General features: G+C 36.6%; 1 protein-coding gene across 22 annotated transcripts in view; it reads right to left on the minus strand.

The window, feature by feature from the left end:
- SYNJ1 (synaptojanin 1) overlaps positions 1-27,992 on the minus strand; it is a 65,459-nt gene that overhangs the window by 6,940 nt on the left and 30,527 nt on the right. For 9 of the 22 annotated variants that reach the window (XM_083841863.1, XM_083841865.1, XM_083841857.1 and 6 more), the window contains 18 exons: positions 24,117-24,308; positions 23,893-23,977; positions 22,540-22,680; positions 21,921-22,113; positions 20,389-20,547; positions 18,236-18,392; positions 17,784-17,901; positions 17,452-17,667; positions 16,606-16,684; positions 15,407-15,569; positions 12,000-12,206; positions 11,421-11,549; positions 10,759-10,797; positions 5,162-5,209; positions 3,485-3,523; positions 3,320-3,390; positions 1,689-1,797; positions 669-889 (listed from right to left, as the gene is read on the minus strand). In XM_083841863.1, the coding sequence (XP_083697989.1) occupies positions 669-889; positions 1,689-1,797; positions 3,320-3,390; positions 3,485-3,523; positions 5,162-5,209; positions 10,759-10,797; positions 11,421-11,549; positions 12,000-12,206; positions 15,407-15,569; positions 16,606-16,684; positions 17,452-17,667; positions 17,784-17,901; positions 18,236-18,392; positions 20,389-20,547; positions 21,921-22,113; positions 22,540-22,680; positions 23,893-23,977; positions 24,117-24,308 (2,366 nt within the window). The remainder of the gene's footprint in view (positions 1-668; positions 890-1,688; positions 1,798-3,319; positions 3,391-3,484; positions 3,524-5,161; positions 5,210-10,758; positions 10,798-11,420; positions 11,550-11,999; positions 12,207-15,406; positions 15,570-16,605; positions 16,685-17,451; positions 17,668-17,783; positions 17,902-18,235; positions 18,393-20,388; positions 20,548-21,920; positions 22,114-22,539; positions 22,681-23,892; positions 23,978-24,116; positions 24,309-27,992) is intronic. The other 13 variants (XM_083841853.1, XM_083841854.1, XM_083841852.1 and 10 more) reach the window with 6 other exon arrangements.

Raw genomic sequence — 27,992 nt, forward strand, 5'->3', positions numbered from 1 at the left:
CACTGGAAAACCTACTTCTGCATTTTTTAATTTTATTTTTAAAGTGGTAAGAAACCATGACTTTTCTTAGAAAAAGGTTTTGGTTTTTGAAAGTAACACTCTCAATGGTCCTACAGAACACAATACCAAAGTTACTGTACTGAAATTTCAAATTATTTTGGTATTTTAATTGAGAATGGGGAACGGGGAAGATAAGTGTATTTCTATTATCTATCAATATCCTCATCCTGCAATGAATTATCATCTACATAAAGCACCATATCATGAGATCAATAAAGCTCACACTTTAATAAACAGGAAACAGCATTATGCATGTGTCCTTATAAACTTACATTTTAGATTGTGTATTTTTCCATATACAACTGCTAAATGACAACATAATTGTAAGAAAACGTTGTTCATATGTCTGTCATAAGAAATCTTAAGTTAAATGTTTAGTATGCAAGATATTAGTTATTCACAGACAATACAAAATCAGTTAAGAATATCCAATCAGAACTTGATGATCTTTGGATCCGATCTTTTGACCTTTATTTTTGTTTGCTTGTTTGCTTTGGGAGTTTCTCACAAATTTACAACATGCAGCACAAGCTGTGTTAATATACATAATGAAAGACATATATACTAGGTTGTTTTTTTTTTTTGGCTATGTTTTGTTTCAAACTTACTTGCTGCTGTGAAGGAGCAGATTCAGAAGGCAAACTGTGAGATGATCGGCTACGAGGAGGCGGTTGTGGGGGTGGTTCCAGACTTTGTGGGGCACTTGTCTGAGACGGGTGTGATGCCACTGGTATCAGCGGCTCCTGCATCCTTAGCACAGGCGGTGGCTGAGGGACTGGCTGGGCAGGAGCAGCCTGAGGCTTGAGTGGTTCAGGAAGCAACGGTGAGCCTGCAAGTAGATTTGCAGCATTGTTCGCTGTTAAGAATTATTTTAGAAATCTTAAGAATGGCATGAATGAGAATGCAGGGATGTGGAAGCACCAGAGAGAACTGCAGAAGAGCTGCAAGAGCAAGCGTTCATGGCAAGCAGACTGGAAGTCATCAAGAGCCCAGTATATCTCCAGTAAAAAAAATATTACAATGTCACTATAGATAGAAAACAGAGCCAGAAACCACACCATTCTTAAACATACTTCAGTTGAATTTAAATATACTTTTGGATTATAAAATTAATATTTTGATGTTAATACATAGGGAAAAAAACCTTTATATTTCAATTTAGGAAGTGGCTTTTTAGAGTCAAATATAAATCCTATTCCAAATAATACGATTATGGAGCAATCACTGCAGAGAATGATCCAGTGATCAACACATCTAATGGAAGAGACTGATAAGCCTAGACCAGAACACAGCAATCTGATAAAAGAGTTTCTCTTAATGGAATGAAATCTGTGGGCCTACATTTCCTCTGACTGCTGCCTATTATCTGCAAGGGTTTACAGTAGTGGTTGACCATCAGCACTAACAGAAGCTGTCGGATGTTATTATGCCTGAGAATCTTCATTTGTAGTGAAAAATGAAGACATATGCTGTTAATAGCAATGCATTTGAACCAGAGACAGTACCACAATAGTGACACTTAGATTTAGCTTTTTAAACATATATATGTGTGTGTGTGTGTATAAATGTATATATATATATATATATAAATACATATATAAATGTACTACAGAAGAAATAAAACTTACCCCTTGGTGGTTCAGCTGGTTTGGTTTGAGGTTCAGGTGCTGGTCTTCCACCAGAGGGACGGACATGGCTTTGTGGTACACTAATAACTCCGGCTCGAGGTGGAACAGTCTGACATGATAATGGGTAGAAAGAAATTATTTTAAATTCTATTTCAGATTTGTAGTCATTTACTGCTAATTGACTCAGGATAATATAATGACTCTGTGAAAATTAACTTCTGTGATAATAGTTGTAGAGCAAATTTTTTATGCATATATACAAGCTAAGAATATATTCTCAAAATACTATGAGTGCTCAAGTCAAAGCAAAGGATTTTTACAACAGTCTTCCTCTTTACACAACATTTACCAGTGCAACAACATTTACAATATTTACTATTTTGCCAGAATTAGTAACTCAACTTTATTTAAGTCTGTAAAATGTTTTTAGCAACAAACCAAAAGTAATTTATTTTGGGACCTAATAAGTATATACTGATAACCCACTGTCAACGCAGACCATAGATACTGTCTACTTTCTAGGCTATAATTGGCAGCCTGCCATTTGCAAACAGAAGCTACAGCCAATTTTATATACCAAAAGTATGTAAAGGTGCATAAGAGACTATGGTTAGATCTTTAATCCGAAACTGTTTGCTAATTGTAAAGAAGGTAGTTCTGCTCCCCAGCAAACAGGATTACTGAAACGTACATTCTGCATCAACTCAAGGCTGGAGTCTTCCCAAACTTTTTGGAATATGGGCTTATATGCTGGGAATTGAATTGCTCTCTTAAAACAAAAGGACCTTCATCAGTATTTAAAGAGAAATCAGAAACTAATGCAGATTATAATTGACACTGAATGAATTACGAACACTTGAAATCTGAATGTAAAGTGTTACAATAAAACCCACTAGATTTCAGAAAAAAAATTATCATGAGACAAAATAACTTAAGATTTGTTTCCTCTAGAATTGTGCACATGGTATATTCCCACAAAAAGTGGATAACAATGCGTGTTCTTGAAATGGTTTTCAGAGCAAATCTCATCAGACAATTCTCTATGTAAATATGATTTTAAAATTTGCAAACATCATCCTTGTTGGTACTTTCATTAGATGTACGCACAGTACTTGAAAGGCTTTGTATAATATCTGATTCATTATGCTTGGCTGAATCCATTTAACAACTATCTCATGTTTTAAACCACATAACCTCTGAAATATCTGACTTCCCTTTCATTGCCAAGATGCATGTCACTGGGCTTTCTATGTATACTTAGAAAGTAGGCAGAAGGACTGTTGGATTAAATTCCAAAATGCAAACTGAAGATTATACATCAAAACCAAACCAACCAACAGAAACAAAGCCTAAAATATTCCCCAGGACCACTTTGGGGGAAGCAGAGCACATGGTGGTTACTGTCCCTGGTCCTGAAAGCTGTGAAAGGAAATGCTACCCAAAAAACAACCTGAGAGAAAGAAACAATGTTGCATCAGCTTGAAAATCCAAAAGAGGGTCAAGCTAAGGCTTGAAAGCATATCTTACGAGATCTTCCTCAGACCTTACATCTGTTATAACTTAAAAAAACACACCAGCATAATAAACTGTAGAAATTTAGAAGGAAAATTATTTTAAGATAAAATGCCTACCGGTCGAGTAGCAGCATATCCAGCAGCTCCTGCACTTGAAAATCCAGTTGAAGGTGGAGGCTGGCTACGAACTGAAACAGATATTAGAGATTGCTTACTTAGAATATGTTTCAAATTCAACTTATTTCTGTATTATAATTAGTACAAAGCATGTGTCTGTATTACCTAAGTTATCTTTTCTTTGTGTTCCAGGACTTTTTTGTGCTTTGAAGCATGGAAAAAAAATAGATTATCTTTGTTAGATAAGTTATAAACAGGTATTATACAGTAATGGTACATTATCACTAATGGAAATGGGAGTAAGAGACATTAGTGAATTTTTTATTTTTCAAGTTGTTACAGATTAGAGTCTATTCATCAGCTAAACTGTTACACTAGTACTCTTACCCCACAGCACATGAGAAGTAATTCAACCCTTCTAATTATAATTTAAGTCAAATCACCTCCTATTTGTTGCAAGCTAAAGATGCCCACTTGCACAGGTACCCTGTGTTCTGAACCTTGCTAGAGAAAGTTGTTTCCTTTGTCGTATATTCTGTAGATGTTTTAACAGCAGTCTTTAAAACAAAGAGAACTTATGTAACATGCTGATTCAACAAATCATGCGATCAGAAGAGTACATCCATAATTATACATGACTCAGCAATCTACAGGTTCTACACCAAGTTCCTGAACTTATTCTCTTTGTTTATGGGATAAATATATTACAGCACCAACCTCAACATTTACATGCTGATGCTCATGACAACTTTGTATGCGACATTCAAGTTGTGAAGTGCAAGATATGAAAAAGTTACCTTTACCTCAGGCAAATGCACAATTTCTAACAGGCAAAGAGGTTTAGGATTCTGGCTTGTGTTTCTGTTGCCTATTTCCCAGGAAGGTAAAATCACCATGTCAGTTACAGTAACTGGAAGGAATACTCTGTGGTACATGAGACACTTAGTTTATCAAATCAGCTTCCAGTTGGGAGACAATGCTGCTTTCTTAGAACCAGTTAGAACGGGTTTCTGGGTCCAGTTCTCAGTAGATGCAACTCGTACCCAGAAGAACCTGGCTCTAGTTTACGCTACCTACTTTGAGCAGGGAATTGGACTAGATGACCACTAGAGGTCCCCTCCAACCTGAACTATGCTATACACAGAGATTTTGCCTACAGCAAAAGGAACCAGCACATAGCCAAAATGAATTATAGCATACAGGAGTGCATTCTGATTGTGACTACATTTGGACTTTCATTGCCATACCTATTTTTGCTGCAAAGGGAAGAAAAACAAAACTCTCCTGGCAAAGCTAGAACAGGACCCATTCAGAACCAATACATACGTAGTCCAACTAGAATAATGCAAGAAAGATGCTTCCCATAAATGTATGTCACATGCATTTAGGCATTAGAATCAAAATACATACTTTATGCTCTTTAAAAAGAGATAAAATATTAAATTATAGGGTAAATTATTTGAATATAAATTTCTCCCCTCAGAACATATGAGTATGTAGCTCTTTATGAAAAATTGGGCTATCTAGATTCCTGATTTAGCTACAGGTATAGCATTTACTCTAGCAATCAGTTACATCTTCCTCTGAGAGTCAGCCTTGAAAGTATTCTTCTTGATTACTCCAGTCTGTGTCTCCACATCATTTTTTGTAAATGAAGAATGCCTTCTATAATAATTCACACCATCAGAAAGCACCTTGCCTTTCTGAAAACTATGTTAAATAATAAAAAAAGATCCTATACAATAAATTCCTTAATGAAACTGCCTTCAGTGTCACAAGGACAATATCACTCAGGTATTAACATAGAAATCTATTTCTAGAATACAAGAATTGTTATGTTACCTTCTACTTCTCTCTTAGCTACCCCAGGACTGGGAGGAGCTCCAAGACCTTTTCAGAGAAAGAAGAGAAGCTGTACATTGCATAAGAAAAGCAGTAGATTGAGAAAGCAAAAACAGAAAGGACACTGCCACAAGACAGGTCTACGTAACTTAAAAATGGCCTAGATAGATTGTAGGTACTTGTGGGAGATAACTGGAGCAGCATGGGGAAAACAGACCGACAGGAATTATAGATCAACAAGATCATGATTGGAAACATTTTGCATTACAGCTGAAAGATCATTTAATTTCTTAAGTATACACTCTCCACAAACTTTTGTAAATTCAGAATGATATTAAACGTCAGTCTTGAAACTCTTCTAAGTCAGAGCATGTACCTATACTCCAGCACTTGAAAATATATGTACATCATTTATACCCTACAACATTACGTCTGCTTCCTGTAATTCAGGAGAATACTATATAGTATGTTTCTGACAAGAGTGTATTTGAATAAGCAAGTTTATGGAGTAAGTTTCTAATTTTACATAATGCATTGTATCCTACAGAATTGTATCAAGTTATCTAAAAGCAGCACTCTACTTGGGAAACCTGTATCGACTGGTGCAGAGAATATCTGCAATAGATGTTACAGTTCAGACTGAGAGAAAGATTTTCAATCATGCATAATCATGCTGAATAATTTTGATTCTGTAATACGATCAAGCATATATAGGGTCCATAAACTTGTATGGTAAAAACATGGCAGGACATAGATAACACCAGATGGTATGCAAGGAGGAATCCTTAAGGCGTGCGTATAGGAGTATGTAACAGTAACATCTGGCAACTCTGGAATGGCTTTAGTATAGGTGACGGGAAGGAGCTAGTGTTCAAGAAGCCTACCTTAAAAGCAACTTTTGCCTTAGCAATGACACAGCCCCATGCTTTCTCATCATGTGCCAACGTGTGGTATCTGCTCAGGAGCTCTCTATGATCTGGAAAGAGTGCTGTGAGTTTTGGCAGTTACGGGTGGAGGTGTTAGAGTGGGAAGAGTAGAGGCTGGTATGTGACATGTCGAATCTCTGGTTTTGCTGAACATCTGGTTTCAAGATGTTCGACAGTGGTATATGTTATGTATTCTGGGTGAGTTCCAGGCTCTGCCAATTAACCTTAGATTTCAACTGACAGTGAAGTTCTGAGAGAAACAGCACTGAGGAGGGATGAACAGAGAACATAAGCAGGGGACACAGAAGGAGAGCACTCTCAGAACATGTCATTTTCAGGTATTAGCTCTGCCCTCCTCCCATGCAACCCAGAGGAGCACTGGGGAAGAAGAAAAAGTAGTAACCCACAGGCTGTTAGAAGCCTACCTGCTAACTGGAGAAATAAAAAGGAGGTAGAGAGCTTTCTCAGAGGATGCCCTTCTGAACCTAACTGTTCATCTCATTACATGGAAATGGACACAGTAAAACCTCTCTAGGAGCAGGGAACTAGCCTGTTCATTTCACAGACCTTCTGCACTTTCCCCTCCCAAAGCTCGCCTCAGCCCGTACTTTGAATACATATTTTCAGGGTGATTTTTTTAAGCAAATCCTGTTTTCTGCAAGATGATTAATCAAGTCAACTCCTTTCAAGGAAGGGAATGGAGAGAGTATCTTTGACCATAAGCACATAGACATGTTCTCATGTTGATGCACCATACAAAAGAAGACTTCTGTGCATGAGGATTTTAAAAGGGTTAGCAAAATTTTAAAATATTCGTTATATGGGTGAGAAAGGGTATATAGGTCAAATACCCCAAATTTCACTCACTAATAACGCTCTTCAATGGTGACAAAGCAAAGTTATCATGTTGTGATAATGCTATCACAACTGGCATTGTAAGAAGCTTTTCATGTTAAGGACAGGGAAAAAATGTACACCTCAACTTGAAACAAATTTTTGGATATAATTTTTTACTGTCACCATAGTCTGTATATAGCTTAAAATTTCTGCACTAAAATTAAAATTTCTAACTGCAGTTTGAAACAGTTTTGCAGGCACAGACACCACATACTTGTTTTACAATAATGTTTTAAGGAAAGGGGTTGGATTTACATGGAAACAAATCTGTAACTTATGCCCTGACATCTTTTAGACAGAACTGCATGTTTTGCAAAGGTTACATTTACACATTAGCTTAATGGAAGGTAAACTCCAGCCTCTCTTGAATTTAAGTGTCTGTGTGTGTGCACGTGTATATACATACATAATATGCACACAAGCCCTGTGCCTGGATCAGGGCAGTCCCAAGCACAAATACAGGCTGGGCGGAGAACGGATTCAGAGCAGCCCAGAGGAGAAAGACTTCAGGGTGCTGGTTGATGAAAAACATTGTGAGCTGGAAACTTGTGTTTGCAGCCCAGAAAGCCAATCGTACCCTGGCCTGCATCAGAAGCAGCGTGGCCAGCAGGGTGAGGGAGGTGATTGTCCCCTCTGCTCTGCTCTTCTGAGACCCCACCTGAAGCTCTGCATTCAGTTCCGGGACCCCAGCACAAGAAGGACACTGACATATTAGAACGAGTCCAGAGGAGAACCCAAGGATGGATCAAGGGGCTGGAGCACCTCTCCTGTGAAGACAGGCTGAGGGAGTTGGGGTTGTTCAGCCTGGAGAAGAGAAGGCTCCAGGGCCTGCCAGTACCCGAAGAGGGCCTATAGGAAAGCTGGGGAGGGACTCTTTGTCAGGGAGCGCACTGACAGGACAAGGAGTAATGGCTTTAAACTAAAAAGGGAAGATTTAGATTAGATATAAAGAAGAAGTTCCTCATGGTGAGGGTGGTGAGACACTGGCCCAGGCTGCCCAGAGGTGTGGATGCCCCATCCCTGGAGGTGCTCAAGGCCAAGCTGGAAGGGGCTTTGGGCAACCTGGTCTGGTGGGAGGTGTCCCTGCCCATGGCAGGGGATTGGAACGGGATCGTCTTTAAGGTCCCTTCCAACCCAAACCACTCTATGATTCTATATGTATATGTGTGCATATGTATATATGAGAGAAATCTAGGCCATTTCCTAATGTCTGAACAATGCATTAACTGTTTTAGCATTAAGGCCTTTTGTTTCCTTCGTTACTGAATATTCATTCTTCAGCACAAGAGGAAGAATTGTTTCACCATATTTTTCTTTTTAAACAATAAAAATTAGCTTTTTCAAAATGACTGCCATGTTCTAATGTACTCAACTTTAATTCTGATCTAAATTTCAATGTAACTATCAACGTACACTAACAAGTACTTGCTGCTTGGGTGCATTTATTTTTGTAGCTTGGCAACCTTGCATTTCTTTTAATACCAGTTTTACTACTGCATTTTCTAGGTTTAAAATATTTATCTAGAGGATAATCACAGTGAAAATTAACACTTTACCCAAATTGTTGCATATACTGAAAATACTGTGCATTCTCTCAGTCTTAACCTCATTTTCAGAATTTAAACCAATGATAAAAACAACTATCAGCCTTTCCTACATGAAACAGGAAAAATGTGAATACTATTGTTAAAGGGAAAAAAGCAAAACAAATTTTTTTTAAAAAAAAGAAAACTTTGGGTAATTGACAATAGCCTTTATCATTTCTTAATATTCTGTAAGAATTTACTCTATGATGCAGTATAACATCTTAATTTTGAACTATAATCAACTGAGTGTATAAAATCCTCAAAGGAAATCTTATACATTAGCAGGCAAAATATTTTGCACACCACTAAAATTAGCACATAGCCTTGTTTCCATTATTCCTTGAATTCTGAATTGATTAAATGTAAAATACAACCAATCTCTAAAAAAAAAAAACACTTAGATGCCCAAATCTTACTCACTTATTGAAATAATATTGAGCCATGAGAAGAAATACTATGGGCACTGAAGGGAGTGAAGCTCTCAGAATAAAACATTAGAACACATGGTTGGGGGAGAGGGAATAACATTTAAAATGTACTACATTTCAAAGATACGATCATTGTCATTTTGCTTGTACTACAGAAGTCTAAAACAAATGTTTCATACACATGCACAGTACACAGGGTTATTTTTCATAGTACTTTCATAGTACAAGAGCTGGTATTCTAGATAAGAGAAACAATGTCATTTACCCAGACATTATGACATTTACACTGCTTCGAGTCTTGTGCTAATTTGCTCAGAGCTGAGCTCAGGTACTGCTGAAAAGCAAAGCATTATGCCTTATAAGTATACTCCATAAGTGGAAAATGAAGCAAAAGCAAATGAAGTAGGATGAGCTTTGGGTCAGAATTATGAGAAAATATACTACACTTAAAAAATTGCATAAAAAACAAGTTTTATGCAAGTTATATCTCTTTATTCAAAGCTATGTTGGGAAAGAGCAAAAAAGAAAGGCTAGTGTTTATACAATTGAGACTGAAACTAGGCAAACAGGATTGTGTCAATGTGCAGAAAACTATATAGGACTGAAGTAGCCTAATAAATCTCACATGTCATGCATTATCTATACACTGACTATATTCTAAAGCTTAAGCATTTTAACTAATTTGAAGTATCACACCTTTGGCATAATGACCTCCTCCACTCAATTGTACCTAAGAGCTATGCACATCTCTGGCCCCACATCAGAGTAAGCTACATTTATATACTTTGTAAAATAGATTACATATTTTTCTGGGACTGCTGAAAAGTTTAGAATTGTTTTCTCAAATAAATGTTTCTACTGAGTGCCAATGTCTGACAAGCCATTAAGACAGTATTCGAGACTCACTCCATCTTATGTATTAATGAGCTGACATAAGTCCAAGCAGGACAGCTCAACTGTGAATCATGTGACAAAAAGGGACAAAATTAGTTTCAAGAAGCACTTCTGAGAATGGGTGAATTGTTATAACATGCAAAACCAGATCAAGTTAGAAAAAAATAAAGCTAGCCCAAAGAGTTTAAGGCCCTCAGAATTATCAAATAAATAATAAAAAAAGAATTAGGGGAGAATTATTTAAGGATTTTGTTATTTTGTAAAACCTTGTAGCTCTCAAGTGCCTTTAAAGTAACTGCATAAATTCCTTTACTAAATTTGTGTTGCTAAATTACATTCTAGTTCCAAGAACTATAAAGCATATTTCATATCTCTAGGATGGGCTTCGGAGCACATTTCAGAGACTTGGAAATAGAAAATAAACTATCTAGATGTCAGCGCACAACTCAGTGATTTGCAGCTTTTTGCTAACTGGTGATCATCCAGGGGAAATTAGGCCAGACTTCAGCAGTAGTATCAACGTGAAGAATAAATGGATAATCACTCCAAGTAGCTAAAATCACAATCCATTTCACAGTGCTCCATATCATGGACAGTTAGGAAAAAAGTCTATGCTTTTCACAACTGAAAACAAGACAGCTTTCATGGAAAAGTTAGTTACAATATAGGGTATATCGTGACCAGGACAAAGTAATAAAAACCTGGAACAATCTTAATGTATAGCGTATCAACTTCTGGAGAAATATTTATTCATAAATATCAACATAATTTCTGTCTTTGGACATCATTATATTAAGTATCATCACAAGAGACCACCACAGAATTTTTGCTACATAGTCATATCCGAAAACAATTAAAATCATTACCTCCAACTTCTTTTCTAGCAGGTGCAGGACTCCTACCGCCTTACAGTATTTAAGAAATGAATGCAGCAATAATGAAAAATATCAGTACAGTAAGAGGGAAGAAAAAGAATGAGAGAAAGTTAAAAATGACAAGGGTCAGTTTGTTAGTTGCTATGCTGCCCATATGCTTCTGAACATCCAGTTTCTCTTAACACTCAATTGTTTATATTTTCAGATGATCCAGATGAACTCTACATTAAAAACTCAGACATGATAACATGCGTATATACTAATGTCAAAACTAAAGGAATAGAAATCAATGAATGCACAAGATTATTTATCTTTTATATAAAAAATGAAGATGCTATACAAAAGCAAAAGTGTTGATAAACACTGCTGTGGGAAGCCCACATTTTTAAGCTGTGAAAATAAGTTTATAAACATTATAAAACTTATTCATTAGGCAAAGAAAATAATATTTAAATGGTGCTGAAAAATGATGTTATTTCAACATCATAATTTTGCTACTAAATGGTTTCAACTAAACATTTTAGTGAAAAACTGTGGTAGGTTGCATTGAACCCCAAATCAACAATATGCAGTTTGGGTCTGGGACTTCAAAGCTTATCTCACAGAACTGAAACAAAATGTTCCTGACCTCCTGATACGTGTCACCGCATTACCTGATGGTGGAGGTGGCCTCTGTGGCGGAGCAGGACGTGCGGGAGGAGCAACAGGGCGAGGTGGTGGAGGACGCTTAGGCTCCAAGGTCTGAGAAGACTCTTTCTGCTGGGTACCAAGCTGACTTTCACCTGGAGAACATGACAAAAAACAAAGCAAAAATTAACCACTTGCACAGTCTAATCACAGTAAAGGTTTTCTAATAGCAAATTATTTTCACAGACAGGCTCGGCTGGTCAGTCCCCAGCGCTGGAAACATGATGATGCAGAAGTAGAATCGAGATTTTTCAGAGAAGGAGAATGAGGATTAAACCAATGGTGAAAACAAGCTGATTTTCTAAACCAGGATTTTTGTCTCATATGCTTAAAAAGCATATGCTGATGAAAGAATGAGAGTTGATTTACCCAAGGCAGCCTTGGTAAAGTTCTGTGTAAAACGCATAATGACAAAAATACTTATTCCTTCTTTTATTAATCTAAAAGCACTATTAAAAATACTCTATAAGCTAGTATTCTGCCAGTGGGCCATTCCACTGCCAGGCCATACAGTAATAGAGGAAGTCAAGCAAGGTAATACGCACTGTGTGTGGAAATGGGTGGTCCTGGAGTTTTTGTAGGTGCTCGGCTTGGTCTCACTGGCAGTGCAGGTCCATCTGACAGTGTAGGGGACTGACAGGGACTGGAACGTGGTGAAGAGCTTGGGGAGGTTCCAAGACCAGAGCTTGACGTTGGCTGTAGATGCTGAGGAAGGATTTCTTCTACTTCAGCACTATAGTCATCGATGTCACCTAGATAACAACCACGCCCGAAAAAGAAAAAGCATGTAAAATAAAGGGAGCTATAGTTATTTTAAAAAGTGGGAAAATTACAAACTGATTCTGGGTATGGGATTTTCTGCAAAAAGTCCTTAAATTCAAGGAATTTTCACAATAACCCAAGTATGATTCTTACATAATAAATTTACATACAAGGAATGTAGATGTATTCAAATCAGCTGAAACACTCCAAATGCACAAGATTTCAGACTCTTGTAGGATTTGAGGTCATATTTTAAGGGAATCATACTGTTTCCCACGGGATTATTAATAAAAATTTAACCAATAATACAGGCCTCTGAACCTTCAAAGTTCTACCTTCTACAGGAATTAGAAAGAGATGAAGTGTCATGTGACAATGAAAAGCAAATGTAACATTTCATATAGGTTTCCCATACCTGTACCCTTATCAAAACATACCTTCCTTTATGAAATACCCATTCAAAAAAACTTAGTCTACTCTTTCCAGTTATCCTAGAAAAAAGAAGAGCTGCCACCTCTTTTCTTGAAACTTTTGCAGTATGTTTGCTACTAAGAAGCTTGGATAGAAATCCAGAGCAAATGAGCTACTCAATCTTAAGACAACAATAGAAATCAACATGGACATAATGACTACATCTAGCAAGTACATCTGTTCAAGAAAATAATAACAGAAGAAAAACCCAGCACCCTATAAAATACAAAAGAAAATGGAATACACAGAAGAAGTGTCACCAGTTAAGGTGTGGAAGATTTGTTGTTGTTTTGGTTTATATTTGTTTTTAAGCTATTGTTAGAAAAATAGATGTTTTACTTGCTAAGGATGTAAGAAGAATACATTGTAACATAGCAAATAGAATGAATCAGACCTCTCGGAGAAATTTATTTTCTGAACACAGAGGCCAAGCCACAGGACTTGAGCAATACTAAGAAGATTAAAAAAAAAACTACCCACAAATAAACAACAAAACACAAAAAGACAACGAAAATATATGCACGACTTAAGCTTTGCAGGTCTGCCTACAAACCCTCCTGCTTTCTTCCTCCAGATATTCTTGAAATGAGACACTAATGAACAAATAAAACAAGCTGCATATAAATCCAATTCCATTACTCAAAATTCATATTCAACTGCTGTGATAAAACACATAGGCTTACTCCCACACAGCGATTTAAAAATTCTTTGGTAAACTACAGTCAGTACAATACATCAGGAGATGTCTATTGATGTTATCGATTCATGATATTTCTTCAGATCCCATGAAACGAAGGCATAACACTATCTAGAAACCTTGCGTACATTAAAAAATTTCCCTTGACCTTATGTCTAGAACAGTATCTCAGTCTATCAGGGTTTTTGAAGACATCCTCTTTAGCAGACTTTTAGCTATGGCAAAACATTTCTTGAAATACAAGTGTGGCATACAGCCACATGATGAATATCCAGAGAGGCTGTTCCATCAGAAGATGTTGCTGTATTTTTTCCTTAACTGTTCCACTCAAATGAAAAAAAAAATTATACTCCCAGGATGTTTGCAGATCCCTGTGATAACGAATAATTACATATCAAGGAAATAAATTCATTTTAGGACTACCTTGAGAGGCTTAGCATTTTCTTTATCTTCACTCAAGTTGAAAACTGTCTTTACTACACAACTTGATCCACTTTTCAAAATATCTGACAAGAAGCTTAAGGGCCTCCTAAGAATTAGAATTGTGTTTTCAATTGTGTTTACCAATTGTGTCTTCAATAGATGCTGGGAGTCTGCTTTCATTAAATAGCTCTTACTTCTATCCTCTAGAACTACCTTTGAGCAATATTGAACAAAGTCCCTCAACCTAGGGGGTTGACTTTCTGTGATCAAGGGCCTAGTTTTGACGTAGCACAGCTGTGCCCTTGGCATACATTTACTGCAAGAACTGTGACAAAATACATAGATTAGAAACATGAAGAAAAGCAGAGGTGCAATTGCTGCAATGGTGACACTTAACAGCTCAAGGATTCAATTAAAAAAGCAGTGACAAACACAAAACAGGAAAATGGAAAAAAAAAAAAAAGCAACTGAATGCTGAAGATCACCCTGTTGTAAGGAGCTACAGAGGATGAAGCCTTCTTCATCCAACTGATATTTTCCTGCCCCTCAAAGGTTCATCAGGTGTTTTTTTGGGGATAGGACTAATAAGCTTCCATGGTATTACATGTATTGGCCAAAAAAGTAACTGTTTTGTACTCTGAAACTTGTATATAGAATCACACAATGGTCTGGGTTGGAAAAGACCTTAAAGGTCACCGAATTCCACCCCCGCTGCCATGGGCAGGGACACCTCCCACCAGACCAGGTTGCCCAAGGCCCCATCCAGCCTGGCTGTGAACACCTCCAGGGATGGGGCACCCACAGCTTCTCTGGGCAACCTGTGCCAGTGCCTCGTCATCCTCTGAGCGAAGAATTTCCTCTTAATATCTAATCTTACTCTACCTTTTTTAGTTTAAAACCATTACTCCTTGTCCTATCCCTGCACTCCCTGACAAAGAGTCCCTCCCCAGCATTCCTGCAGGCCCCCTTTAGGTACTGGAAGGCTGCTGTAAGGTCTCCCTGGAGCCTCCTCTTCTGAACAACCCCAGCTCCCTCAGCCTGTCTTCACAGAAGAGGTGCTCCAGCCCTTTGGTCATCCCCGTGGCCCTCCTATGGATTCGTTCTAACAGGTCCATGCCCTTCTTGTGCTGGGGGTCCCAGAGCAGAACACGGTGCTCCAGGCGTGGTCTCATAAGAGCAGAGCAGAGGGGGAGAATCACCTCCCCCAGTGCTTCTTTTGATGCAGCCCAGGATACTGTTGGCTTTCTGGGCTGCAGATATCCTGCTTATAGTGTCTCCATAAATAGTAAAAGCTGCCTGAACAAAGTGACCTTTGAGACATCACAGAACAAGACGAAAATGATGAGCAAATTGGTAAAACGTGCAATTAGCAAAATGTGAGCAAATTAGTAAAGCCTAGGCATACAGTGCAAACTGACAACAAAGCTGACACAGCTCAAAAAGTTGTCAAGATATTGTTGCAAATTACCAGATTTTCAATTTACCTGTTTCAGCAAGGCACATGCTTTTTAAATTGTACTATCAGTATATATATTAACCAGATTAATTAGAACTATAAGCATTTCAAAAATATCACTTTAACATTTTTTTTCAACAAACCTTCCATATCATAGTCTGCAGTAACCTCAGCATCTTCACAAAGCAAAGTGGAGCTTGTTGATGAAGGCAGCCCAACATTCATCTTCTCTAGATTCATTTCATCTTCCAAACTTCTGATCCAGTCTGGATTTTTCAAGCTTATGTTTATAGTCCTTCCTAGTAGCTGAATAGTCAAAAAGGGATGCACAAAACAAATTGTTAAAAATAGCAAAATTGTAATTCAGCATTCTAGATTAATAAAGCAAAAAATTAAAATTACTGAAAATATCACAAGTAAGGTTATTAGAATTTATGGAACCAAACAATGACAGTGACTCGTCACAGAAAATAATTATGGTCACTTCATTTTGGTAATCAGGTATATTTATGTAGTTTAAACCATTAACTGCAACTACTTTATAACTTTCTAAAGAAAAACAGACAACTTGTCTAACAAGATTTTTCTTTCCAGTTAATAAAGTTTCTGGTTTCTTTGTTCTGACACAGATGCTACTCTTTGTAAAGGAAAACAGACTTGCCTATCAACTACATTAATAAGTCATTATTAGAGACTGATAAAACAGCAGGCCTTCATTCTGCAGGCTGACACATGACACTGAGCCCCTATCATGCATGGACTGCCAGTGAAACTCTCAACAGGTACGAGGATCCATCTGCAAATATCACCTTACAGAATCTAAGTCTTAACAGGTCTATAGCTCAAGTAAAAAGTTGAGTATGAAAACTGATTTTTTTTTTTTTTTTTTTTTTTTTTTTTTACAGATGAAATACTGGCCCTACAGAAATCAATGGCAGAGTTGCAATCGCTTAGAAACGTGAAAATTTCAATACAGGAATCATGAACTCTTAATAGTATCAGGCTACAAAAGTGATGAACTAGTTAGTTCATACTACAAACTCAAGTTAAAAACTATGCCATATAATTAAAATAATCCTTTATTTGATGAAGATCCCCCTCAACTTGGAATCTTCATTTCTCTTACCAGTCTCTCTCCTAAAAATAAATTTATTTTGGTACTTCCTTCAGCTGGTTTTTGAAAGAGAACATAAAGGCTATGAGGCTATCAAAAGCAGGAAAAAAAGACTAAATGCAACAGTCTACTACGGAACACAAAAACCTTGTAAAAATCAAAACAAAGTATGGCTTAAAAATTTGGATCTTCCCTTGCTATTCAGAAGTTCAGTAATTTTTACATTACCTCAGTACCATTCAAATTCAGGACATTCAAAGCAGAGCTTCCTTCCAAAAAGGTTACCCACATCTTGTCTGCCACAAACCTGCAAAGTCCATTGATAAGTAGTTTGCAAATGATAATTAAAATACTTTATCCTACCTCCTATCCTTTGAATCTTCTTATCTTAAAATATTTTCAATGATTCGCTTGATGGAAAGGTTTTTTAAGTTCATTAGTATACATAAAAAATAGCTAATAAGCTTTAACTGAATGCATCCTTGGGAAAAAAAAAGGCAAAAACTAGGCAAACAGCACACAGAAATCACTGTCCTCTCAAAAATTTTGCAGCTACAGTTACACATTCAATATTAATTGAGTAGCTACAAGTTATATATCAGTATTAGGTGTTCCACATTAGATGTAACTATGTGCTTTGGACTATGCTCTTAGCTTTCTGAAAACAACAACAAAAAGCACACACCACTTTTTATTCCATTAACAGCTTTGCGAAAACACAACATTCACAGGGATCCTCTTGACTTCAGATCATTTAAAACTACTGAACTAACTTTAGAATACAAATCTGTACAAAAATCATACAACTAATAGATTTAAGTCTGATTTCTGACAAAGTATAATAATCTCTCAAAAATAAAGAAAACGTGGGAAAAGCCTGAAAACTGAAACACATGTAGGTACATAAAATGCATCTTCAACTGTAATTGTTCAACATTAAAATTAGACTTGAAAACAATGTTAAAAATGAAGCAGAGCAGAACTCAAACACCCACTAAGAAAGTCACTTCAATTAAGAAATAGATGGGAACAATGAAGAGGAACAGAGATTAATAATAAAAAGTCTTTTTTAACCTTATAAGTATAACTTCACCGTAGCTTGCAAATTTTTGAAGAAGATCATCAATCAAGTTATCATCAAAATAGCTTTCTTCTCCTGAAGAACTTCTGATGGAGACCATGACTGTGCCATCAGGTGGTCCTTGCATTGCGATCACCGCCTTATAAACTTTCTGTCTCTCTTCTGCTTCGATTTCAAATATGTCAATGTCAATCAATGCCACCACAGGCCTTGAAAAACAAATTAAGAAAAACCTGTAAGCAAGAATATCTGAGGAACAAAATATAAAAAGCATTAATATTAAATCCTCAATGATGAGGAAGGACTGTATACAAAAAATTGAAACCTATGATCAGACGTTTTCAGCTCCGCTCTTCCGTAGTGCAACAATGTACCAGGATTCCACGTATAAGGGACCTTACTGTCATCGTGAAAACTAGCATTCAGAAGATCCAGGTCTTCAGCTACATTCAGTATTAGAGAAAACAAAATGGGAGAGACACAATGATTGTAGGAACATGTTAAAAGCAAAAATCATTTGTAAAAAGAGAAAAAAAGAAAGTAAGCCAAAACCAAGCATTGTATAGAAAAAAAGGTTTCTTTTGAACTAGTGAAACGTCAGTAACTGCTGCCTGATTCTTGAACCTCCTGTTCAGTGTTGCTTCTATTTATCAAAGACTGTTAGAAGCTTTCTGTCTGGGACAGAAGCTCAGAATCACTGGCACTGTGAATGTCACTAAATAGATCCCATAAGCCAGTTAAAAGAATCTTTAAAACAGCTTAAGAAAGCACTCAAACCTGATCGGTCAAAAGGCCATTTCCTTCTTCTCCAAAGGATACGATCTGTCCATGCTGGTGTGCGACATTTTTCACTGGTGTCATAATCATCCGAAAACAGATCATATTTGTACGTAGGAGCAAAATTAATTTTCCCCTCTAAAAATCCCCTAAAGATCTGTAAGAAATAAAGCAATTATATGTCATGCCAGAAGACAGAAACAGATGGGAAACAGCTTGAAACTAATCAGAACTCTCTCTTTTAACTGTGATAATTGTATACACATCTCCAAAAAAGAGTCATTTGATAGTATGAATCCTTTTCCAAATTTTATCTGCTGGAAGCATTCTACATTTGCCACTATGACTAAACAACAACCCAGACAGATCATCATTAAATAGAAATATGTCAACATTCATGTCTTTAAACCCAGACTCCCGAGCAACCTATTGTTCTTCAAACGTTATGCAGAACTTGAGGCCATCAAGAAGACAGATGCTGTCCACAACACTTTAATTAGTTGATTAGCTGCTCATTTGTCAGCAAAAGCTGGGAACTGAGGTTTATATTTTATGTACCTGTCTGAACACACATAGCATTCCCAGAAAGGCAAGGTGCCCCACAAGTAAATTAATAGGAGTTAAGAGGAAGAAAAATTTTTTTAAAAAAGTCCTTAGAATCAATACATTTGACATGATCTTCAAGATTAAAGAAATACTATCACTCTTTCTTCTCAAGAGGAAAGGAAAACAGAATAAAAAACGGATGTGAAATTATCTGTCAAGAGTACACAGGGAATTTAGAGCAACAGAATCAATTGCAAGTAATCAAAAACTCTGAAGCCCTGTTCGGTATTTCCCAGTGTAACGGATACAGCCGGCTGACACAACGCCCTAGAAGGCCAGGAGATTTGCTCGCTCCTGACGTGTTTAAATTAAACATAAGCTAAAATCCTTTAGCTAGCTGAATCAGCTTAATCTTGCACAGGCAGTTTTACTTGGTCAGAAATCTGTAAAGTACCAGTCTAACTTAGATCTTATAGCCAAGTCCATATCAAACACCAGGTTAGAGTTCTTTTCCAGTTGAAAATATAAATCAAAATCCAGTCAATTTAAACATCACTGTCAAATCGTCCACAACTTCTGAGACAATTTATGAATTCCTTTGCCTTGGGTAATTATTTCATTACCTACAGTTATTAAGAGAGGTGCTGTGTATATGCCTTTCCTGAACAACAGATACGTGGTTGGGTGTGGACGTGGGTCTCTGGGGGTGTTAAGAGTCACACGCAGCAGCAGCACTCCTCTTGCCAGCCAGCTGCATCGCCCTGCTGCCCAGCTAGTCACCTCCCAGTAATGAGGTATCAGCCTGAGAGTGCAGTAAAAACCCTCCTTTTTCTCCCCAACCAGGAGATGATTTTGAGTCTTTTTCATATCCTGTTATTTTCCATAGATCTTTCCAGCTTTATATATGTCTTAAGTGCCCCTGCAACCTCTCCCATTTGGATCAAATGAACAGGCAATCATGCTGTCTGTCTGAACCTACATGTTTTTTTCTCTAGGAACTAGGCTATAAAAACAATTTTATCAATGTTTTCCCTCCTCTTCTGTTGCACAGGACATGAACATGAATCGAAGAGAATTCTACTTCAGAATAACACTGCTTATGATCAAAGTGCTGGCAAGCAGACAAAACAAGCACGGGACTGCCTCTCATTTTACCATCTACAGCATTCCCACATAAAGCTGGAAAAATAGATTATATACTTTCGCACAAAAATTGACTCATTACAAATATTCCTTTAACTGCTACATACTGCCTCCCCAAGAAGCCCTAAAAATCCAGATCTGAAGCTTTCTTCAGACTTCATTATTCCACAGTCTTTTTCTTTGTAAGTAAAAAGCTATCATTTGGACTACATGTTGTAGTCAAACTACTAGTTGTCATTCCTACAACTAGTCATTGTACTGGTAATCACTACCTCTTTCAGGGCGGTTACAAGTACGTTACGAAATGTTGCTGTGACCCACCCACCCTTCCACACTACTGCCCTGACAGAAGTGATAAAACGTTCTGAGGATCATAGATTTACAGAAGCACCACAGAAACTTGTTTCTCTAAAGCCAAAAAGAAAAAGCAAGTATTCTTAAATGCAGTAGCACTTTTAAGATACCTGTCCAGAATTTTTCTGATTGATAAGCTGGTCTCCTGCTATAAGGGAATCCCAGTTTTGTTGTCGTATTAGTTCCTTAACCTCTTCATTAGGAATGTCTATTCGATAATTAAAGTCACCACACCAAAAGATATAGTCATGGGAAAAAAGCATCCTTCCCTGTAAAAGACAAGCACACACTGAAGTTAAAAACAATCAAGTGACAGAAATTTACTAGTTACAGGTGCAGTTCAGTTTAGTTTTTTTGTTTTTGTTTTTTTTTTTGTTTGTTTTGTATTTTAATTATAAAATATTCATCATTTCTAGCTGATGAGGACAACTGAAGTATGTGTTAGTATTTAGCATTCATATGATTAGAACCACATAGCCAAGGGTATGGTATTCACACATCCACGATATGAAAGAAGAAATAACATTTATGTTGTTTGCATTTCTAAAGAAACATGAATCATCTGAACTGGATTCCAAAAATTCCTCTTCCTTCTGCACCAGTTTTAGAAGTTTGCTCAAAGATGATGACTGCTACCTGTATCACAAATAAGTTACAAAGGAGAACAACAAAACACTATCCTGCGTTTCTCTAGCACAATAGCCTGACAAACTGCAAATTAAAGGTTTTATTATTCAGATTTAATTGAAGACTACAGCTACGTAAAATTTTCAGTTCATTCAGTTACATAAAATTTTCAAGGCTGGGAAGAGACGGAAGGGCTCTTTTAGTTCAAAGAAAACCTAGGGTTTAAAGTGAGAACTTTTACTTTGTTTTGATTTTTCCATTGTCCTTAAGTAGATCTGCCCAGAGCAGATACACTGACAGATTAAAACAACAGCACTTAGGAAACACTTTCTGGAAACCCTAAAAATAAAACACTTTCAAGAAAAGCTGAAACAGGACCATGGTGAAAAATTTAGAAAAAAGAAACCTTGTAAAATCAGATATCCTGTACAGCGCCACAGGGCTAACAAAGTACATTTTTACTGTGCAATTTAAGACAGCTTCAAGTCTCAAGCAAGCATTTTGTTGCGGTGTTAAGATCACCAAATATTTATTTGGTTTTTGATAACCCCTTATGAGAATAAACTACAGAACTGTATGATCTAATTCAACAAAAATGAATTAATGAGAACTTAAGATGAGTTAACAAAAAAAAAATCATTCTTATGTACTGAAAACAGTGTTGTTTCCTATGGTTATTTTTTCCCCCTCATATTTGATTAGCATCTAGAGAAGTTCTACCATTTGTCAGGAACCTAGAAAGTCTCTTTCCTATGCTAAATCCTTGATGCAAGTGAATTTGTGTTTCATCTCTTCTATCAGTCACTGCAGTGGAAAGGTCAGTTCTTTTTCCAGTCATCTACTTTAATAAAAATTATGGGAACTTAATTATCTCTGAGACCTCTAACCCAAGGAAATTTAATTTCTGCAGGCATCTGGAGAGGGGAGAAAAATAAATAAAACTTTTGGATGACACTGCTGGAGCTGAAAGGATTTAATCTCTCATTTTTAAAGGAATTTGAACACTGTTGCTTACCATTGGAAAACTGAGCTTGCGAGCTATTTCTGCAAAGTCTTCATTTCTCTCTTTAACTTGTGATTGTCCTGCAGCAAAATGGCTGCAGACAAAGCAAAGACTGGATGTATGAAACAACATCCGAATTGCTACTGCACCTTTATTACCAGTGGCTCCTCCCATGCCAGTCTTTACAGTATCAACAGCGACGTCCCTAGAAGAGTTAAACAACTATTAAACCTTCAAATACAACGGCATAGAAGTCAACAGCTTTAAGCCTGCCTGAGAAGTGCTGTATCACTAAGTGCTTTGTAAAGCAACCAGAGGATAACAATATGGCATTATCTTGGGGATATGACATTTTCACATTGTTCTTTCAGCAGGAAAGCCACTGAACCATTTTAAAAAGATGCTAACATTTATCAAGCAGGTAACGATATAACACCTCAGCTTTTCAAGCCTTCTAGGCAACTGATACAGCATTTAAAAACTATGATAAAAGAATTCAAGCAACTAGTTCCCCAGAAGACAGAACAGCTGTTTTGGACCCAACCTCCTTCTTAGTACACTTGGATATGATTTTGCAATACCCAGTAATCTGCAGGTGACCCAGCCTGGGCACAGCTGTGCACTCACTGACCTGATAAAAGGAGCGTGCTGGGGTCTGATGAACACAAACAGGCAGACGCCCACTAACTGCTCGGAAGCCAGCAGCACGTATTTGTAATCCCTTGATATAGTCTTCTGCAGTTCAGCAGCCCAGAGCTTCTGATTCGTTGTGCTAGCCGTGGGATTAAAAATGCCAGTTTTAAAACGTAAGAAATTAAGCAGGTATCGAAAAATGTTGATCTAGTTGAATAATCTTCATACAATAACCTTAACCAAACACTGGGGATGTAAGTCAAAGCCAAGCTACGAATGACGTACTTCCAAGGCTAAAATAGAGGAGCAAAACCAAAGAATTTTTCTCAGGAGTTACCTCCTGGCCTAGAGCTCAGATAATTTCGGAAAGCAGATGTTTGTGGTCTTAGATCAAGAAGAAACTTCCCTGAAGACATAACAGAGTATGGTTTTCAGAACTAGCATTGGATATACATGAAAAATAACAGATCTAGAAGCAATGCTAACTAGACAGTGTGAAATTAGGGGCTGACACAAACTGCCACTTTATCCTCAGGACAAAAGCCTGTGCAAAGGCTAAGAGTACAATAGGCTTTAGATGCTTTTTCCAGTGAGTTAAAGGTTGACAAATGCTACAAAACATGCAGAACAGGCAGATAAAACAACCGACAAAGTGAATACAATCCCAGGATTACACACAGACTTCATCATTGGTATTACCCAGCACTAGTAAAAGTGTATTTTCATACCCCACAGAGGGGAAAAAAATAATATATTACCACTCCGTGGTAATATATACATGTAATGTATGGAATGATAGAGCTAAATACAAACTAGAAATAGATCAAATTATGATAAAATTTTACTTCTGCTCTTAATGACAGTGAAAACTGATGGTATGGAAGGATATACTTGTTTTATAAAGATCAGAAACTGATGGAAGACATTACATAAAGGCACACTGACAATATATGCTTTTGGAAGGAATTTCACAGGACTCGCTGTTCTCAGCAGTAGGAAGACACAGAGACTGCAGAACACTACCATCAGAGAGAAATTCCTTCAAAGTGTTAAGTGAGTGAAAAAGTTGAGGAGCTACTGAAGGTGCAATCCAAAACATAGCCAAGTACTGACTGTTTGGATGCTGGAGATTACATTATAAGTAATGTAAGTGGTCACAGCTTTGCTATGGAAAGCTGAGAAAATGTCTGCAGTCCTGGTAGAGAAACTGGCAGAGAGAACTGGAATACAGTCAAAAAATAATATAGAAGAATCCCAACAATTACAATTAAAGAGAGAACAAATAAATAACATTTTACTCAAAAAATGTGGTTATCAATGGAACTAATTTTGTAGCGATTTTATCACCTACCTTGCATTCACAATGTTTCCTGCATTTAACTCCACCATTTCTTCAAATCCAATGGCAAATATGTCTACAGGCTTGCTTCTTCGATCTGCATTTAAATATTGAAAAAGCTATTTGTTGTTTACAATTAACTTCAGAACCAAGACCTCATATATATTTTAACGTTCATGACCTAATTAAGAAAATCAAAGTTTTCAAGAAAAAGAATGACAGAATACAAATCCTACCTTGGAATTCATGAATACCAGCTATGTTTGGTGCGTCTAGAAGCCAGTCAGTGAGGGTCTGATTTTTAAAGGCAATACTTCGAAACTGCTTCCCCCCGTTGACGTTCCATGTCCCAACGCAGACTCTAACTTTTTTCGGTTTTGCATACTTATAAAAGTTTTCACACATACTCTTTAGCACTTTTACAGATGCTGCAAAAACATTTGAAGATATGTTATTTTTTTTTATAGGATTTTTTTTTCTAGAAAATTTGGCAATGACATCTTCCCTTAAAAAAAAAAGAGGCAATAAATCCATGCATAGACATACAGAAAGTTAAACTGTGAAAGCAAGATGGATGCAGCATTTTGCCAGGGAAAGTACGGTTGCAGATGTATTATTTGCCTAAGTAGGATATTGACTGAATGAAAGATGGTAGTAATTTGTTCAAAATATATATATATTTACATATAGTAATATAAATATAGTAATACATATTTTATATATAGTAATATATATATACACACATATAAAATTAAAACAAACAGTTTCTGTTTTATAAATATCTACCATTCTCTCACCTATCTGTGATTCTCTATGGAGACTTATTTTTAATATACACCAGCACAGATTTCTATCTCATTTTCACAGATTGCATTTATGAAATTCAATCTCCATTAAAAAAGCACAACAATTTACAGATATTTTAATTTTTAGAAATGTAAAAAAGACTGTAGTAAATACAGTAAATGTAGTAAATACATTTACTAAAATAGATAAGGTAAATTACCATATCAGAGTATGTTCTTTTTAAACCACAAATCTGAATTATTTTTTTTTTTAACTAAGTTGAATTCCTGAAGCTCTACACTAATGAAGGAAGTAAGCTAGGATTCAAACCAATTAAACTAATTTCTGTTACAGCGGCCTTTCTGTGCCTTGTTTTATCTGCCAGATGGGAAAAGGGATAATGACCTATTTGTAAATATCTGGGCATTGTGAGAAGGAGGAAAAAAAAAAAGATTATTCAATGCTCAGACACTAGAGTTACAAAGATTTTTAAAGACCCTTCACAGATCAGCTGCATAATATTGATATTGGATATTGATATTTCCTCAAGCAAAGAGATCTGAATTTTTTAAAATTATGCTTTTTTCTTTCATCTCAGTGGGAAAAAAAATCAATCAGGTGTAAACACTATCATTTGCATCGTCCTTTATCCAGGTAATACCAATTTACCTACTTTTAAGTCTCCCATGGTTATAATTCTATTAGAATCAGGGAAATTCTATTAGATGTAATTCTTCCCTCCACTGCATGGTGCCTTGCAAATGATTGCAAAATGATTTTCATTCAAATCCCCAAAATAGGATAATTATGAACCTGGGTTTTCATCATCATCTTAGTTATTCTTTTTATATTTACCACCTTTAAACTTGCTCCAGAATCTTAGCTACGCAATTAAAACAAAAATCAGGTATTCTCTAGCCCTAATGGTTTTAAAACAAACTGGAACCAATAGAAGAAAATCCAGTGTATTGTTTGTGAACGATTTCTCTGGTGAACTAATCATACACCTGTATAACTATATGGGGCAACTGCATACAAAAGCCAATGAATTGACTGGTGTCTTCTTGGGGGTACCGCAAGCAGATCATGCTTGGATCACTCCATTAATTTTGTTATCATAATCCAGGCAAATGAAGTCAACAGAGCAGTAAGGATCCAACAGAATACCTTACGCCTGAAGAAGAGGGCCCCATACTGAGTATACTACTGGACGTACCTACACACTAAGCAACAGTCAAGTCAACAAGGCTATAAAATGCCAGAAAACCCTCTGAGATTCAAAGATAGAAACCACCCCAGCACCTGACCACTGAAGAGAAACCAATCCAAGAAATGTAGCCAGGATGCGTGCAAGTACCCAAATCATTCAAAGGATGAGCTGAACTTGAGGAATCCACAATACTATCACAGGCAAATTTTAAAGACCTGCACAGATTAGTCTTTGCAGTACTCTCAGGAAATTTAAAAGCAGAGTTTTGTACTTTTGTTCTGTTCACTTCAGCCCCTCCTCCTTTTGGTAGTAACCTTCAGCTTAAATAGTTGCTCCAAATAATTTGTATTTCCTTTCAAGAACGAATGAATTATTGCTTACTTAACTTCTGTCACTGTAATGAGCCCCTAATGTGAAAAATCTTACCAGAATGGAATCTAACTTTATAAGTGACTGGACAACATGCTAATTACAAACATTAAGTTGATACCTTGAAACTACAAAGATTTTCCGAAAACACTCATTTTCCAAAATACCGATTGAGCCAATAGTTTTTAAGAGCTCCTGAACTTCCCACATATGTTATTTTACTACACACTTCTACCAATTCATCTATTATTTGACAAAAAATTGTCTCACTCTACAACATTACAACCCCAATCAATTGAATTTTATGTTATTTTGAAACAAATATATTTTAACTGCTGTTCATACTAGGCAGGCAGATATTTGAAAATCATTTCTACAAAGGGAGGTTTAATTTAAAATTCTTGGTGGGAAATTCTGTAACACTGAACTTGACTGAACTCTGGCTACAACAGCCAAAATACTGTAGGTATTTTTCAGCATATACAATCTGTATCTGGATGAAGTCCAATGTGAAACGTTACCTCAGTAAGTTAAAAAAAAAAAAAAAGACGTTTGTGACTTAATGAGTTATAAACTAGGTTGATACAGTCTAGATGGTAACACCAAAAATGACAATGTCACTATGTATTTCAACGATCAGCTTTTAATACTGACAAAATGCAAATGAATCAGTTAATTTCAGGTGTTACCTGTGACTCTGATTTCATTATTTAATTACTCAATAAAAGTAGATATTAAAAAAAAGAGAGAAAGAGCAAAGCTGATATAAATCTAAAGGGAATAAACATTTAATGTTCAAAAATACAGATTGCAGCTGAGTTGATTCTACAAGAAAAAAAGCTTCAAACACTTCAGATGTATCTGAACAAAAATCTAGTCAACAACAAACCTTAAGAGTTTCTTCCAAGGACCCTCCCCAATCAATCTGCAGTACCTGAGCATACAAGTACAGGGGATACTGTGCAGAACCCCACAATTCCCTTAAAATGGGAGAACAGTCTGAACAACTATTAATAGCTTCCTTTTTTCTTCCTCTCCTCCTCTCCCTTTACGTTCCCAGATATTAAGTATGTAGTTTTTTCCCTCACCTAGAAACTAAGTATCTGATCTGGTTTCACTAAAACTACTTCTAAAATGCAGTAAAAATGAACCCTATTAAGACAATAGCTCAGAAACTGCTGTTTAAATTTTCTCAGTACATAGTAAAATCTGAACATACAAGCATCAGGAATATTTCGTTTTAACTAATAGTTTCTGGGAGCAAGGAGATGAAGTGCTGAACAGCTGACAAGTACTCACAGTCTTCCCTAAAAATGTGTAATATGTATAAATCTCCTCAAATGGGGCAACTTAATGTAAACAGCTTAAGTTGCAACAAAAAGGAGAACTTCCATTAAGAATCAGAAACTTTTGAAAACAAAGTTCAAAGGCATGGCATGAGCTAGGAGTCTTCAAACGCTTTTTAAAATGAATAGATCTTTCATGTCATTTTCCTCTATCTAGCTCATCCCTGTGCATTCTTACCATCACTTCTTCATGGTTATGGTATTGCTGAATACCAACGCCTCATTTTAAGCCCAACGGCTGTCTCATTTTGAGCCTATCAAACAGCAGTCAAGACATAACCACCATGTCTCAAAAGATTATAGTTCCCTTCTCCAGGCCCCCTCTTCAGTGAGAATTTTACCTAAACGGATGCTCTAGTACTTCCACGTTGCATGCAGAAGTAACTGTATCTTTGTAGTTT

Source organism: Anser anser, assembly GCF_964211835.1.
Source record: "Anser anser genome assembly, chromosome: 1".
Classification (NCBI taxonomy): domain Eukaryota; kingdom Metazoa; phylum Chordata; class Aves; order Anseriformes; family Anatidae; genus Anser; species Anser anser.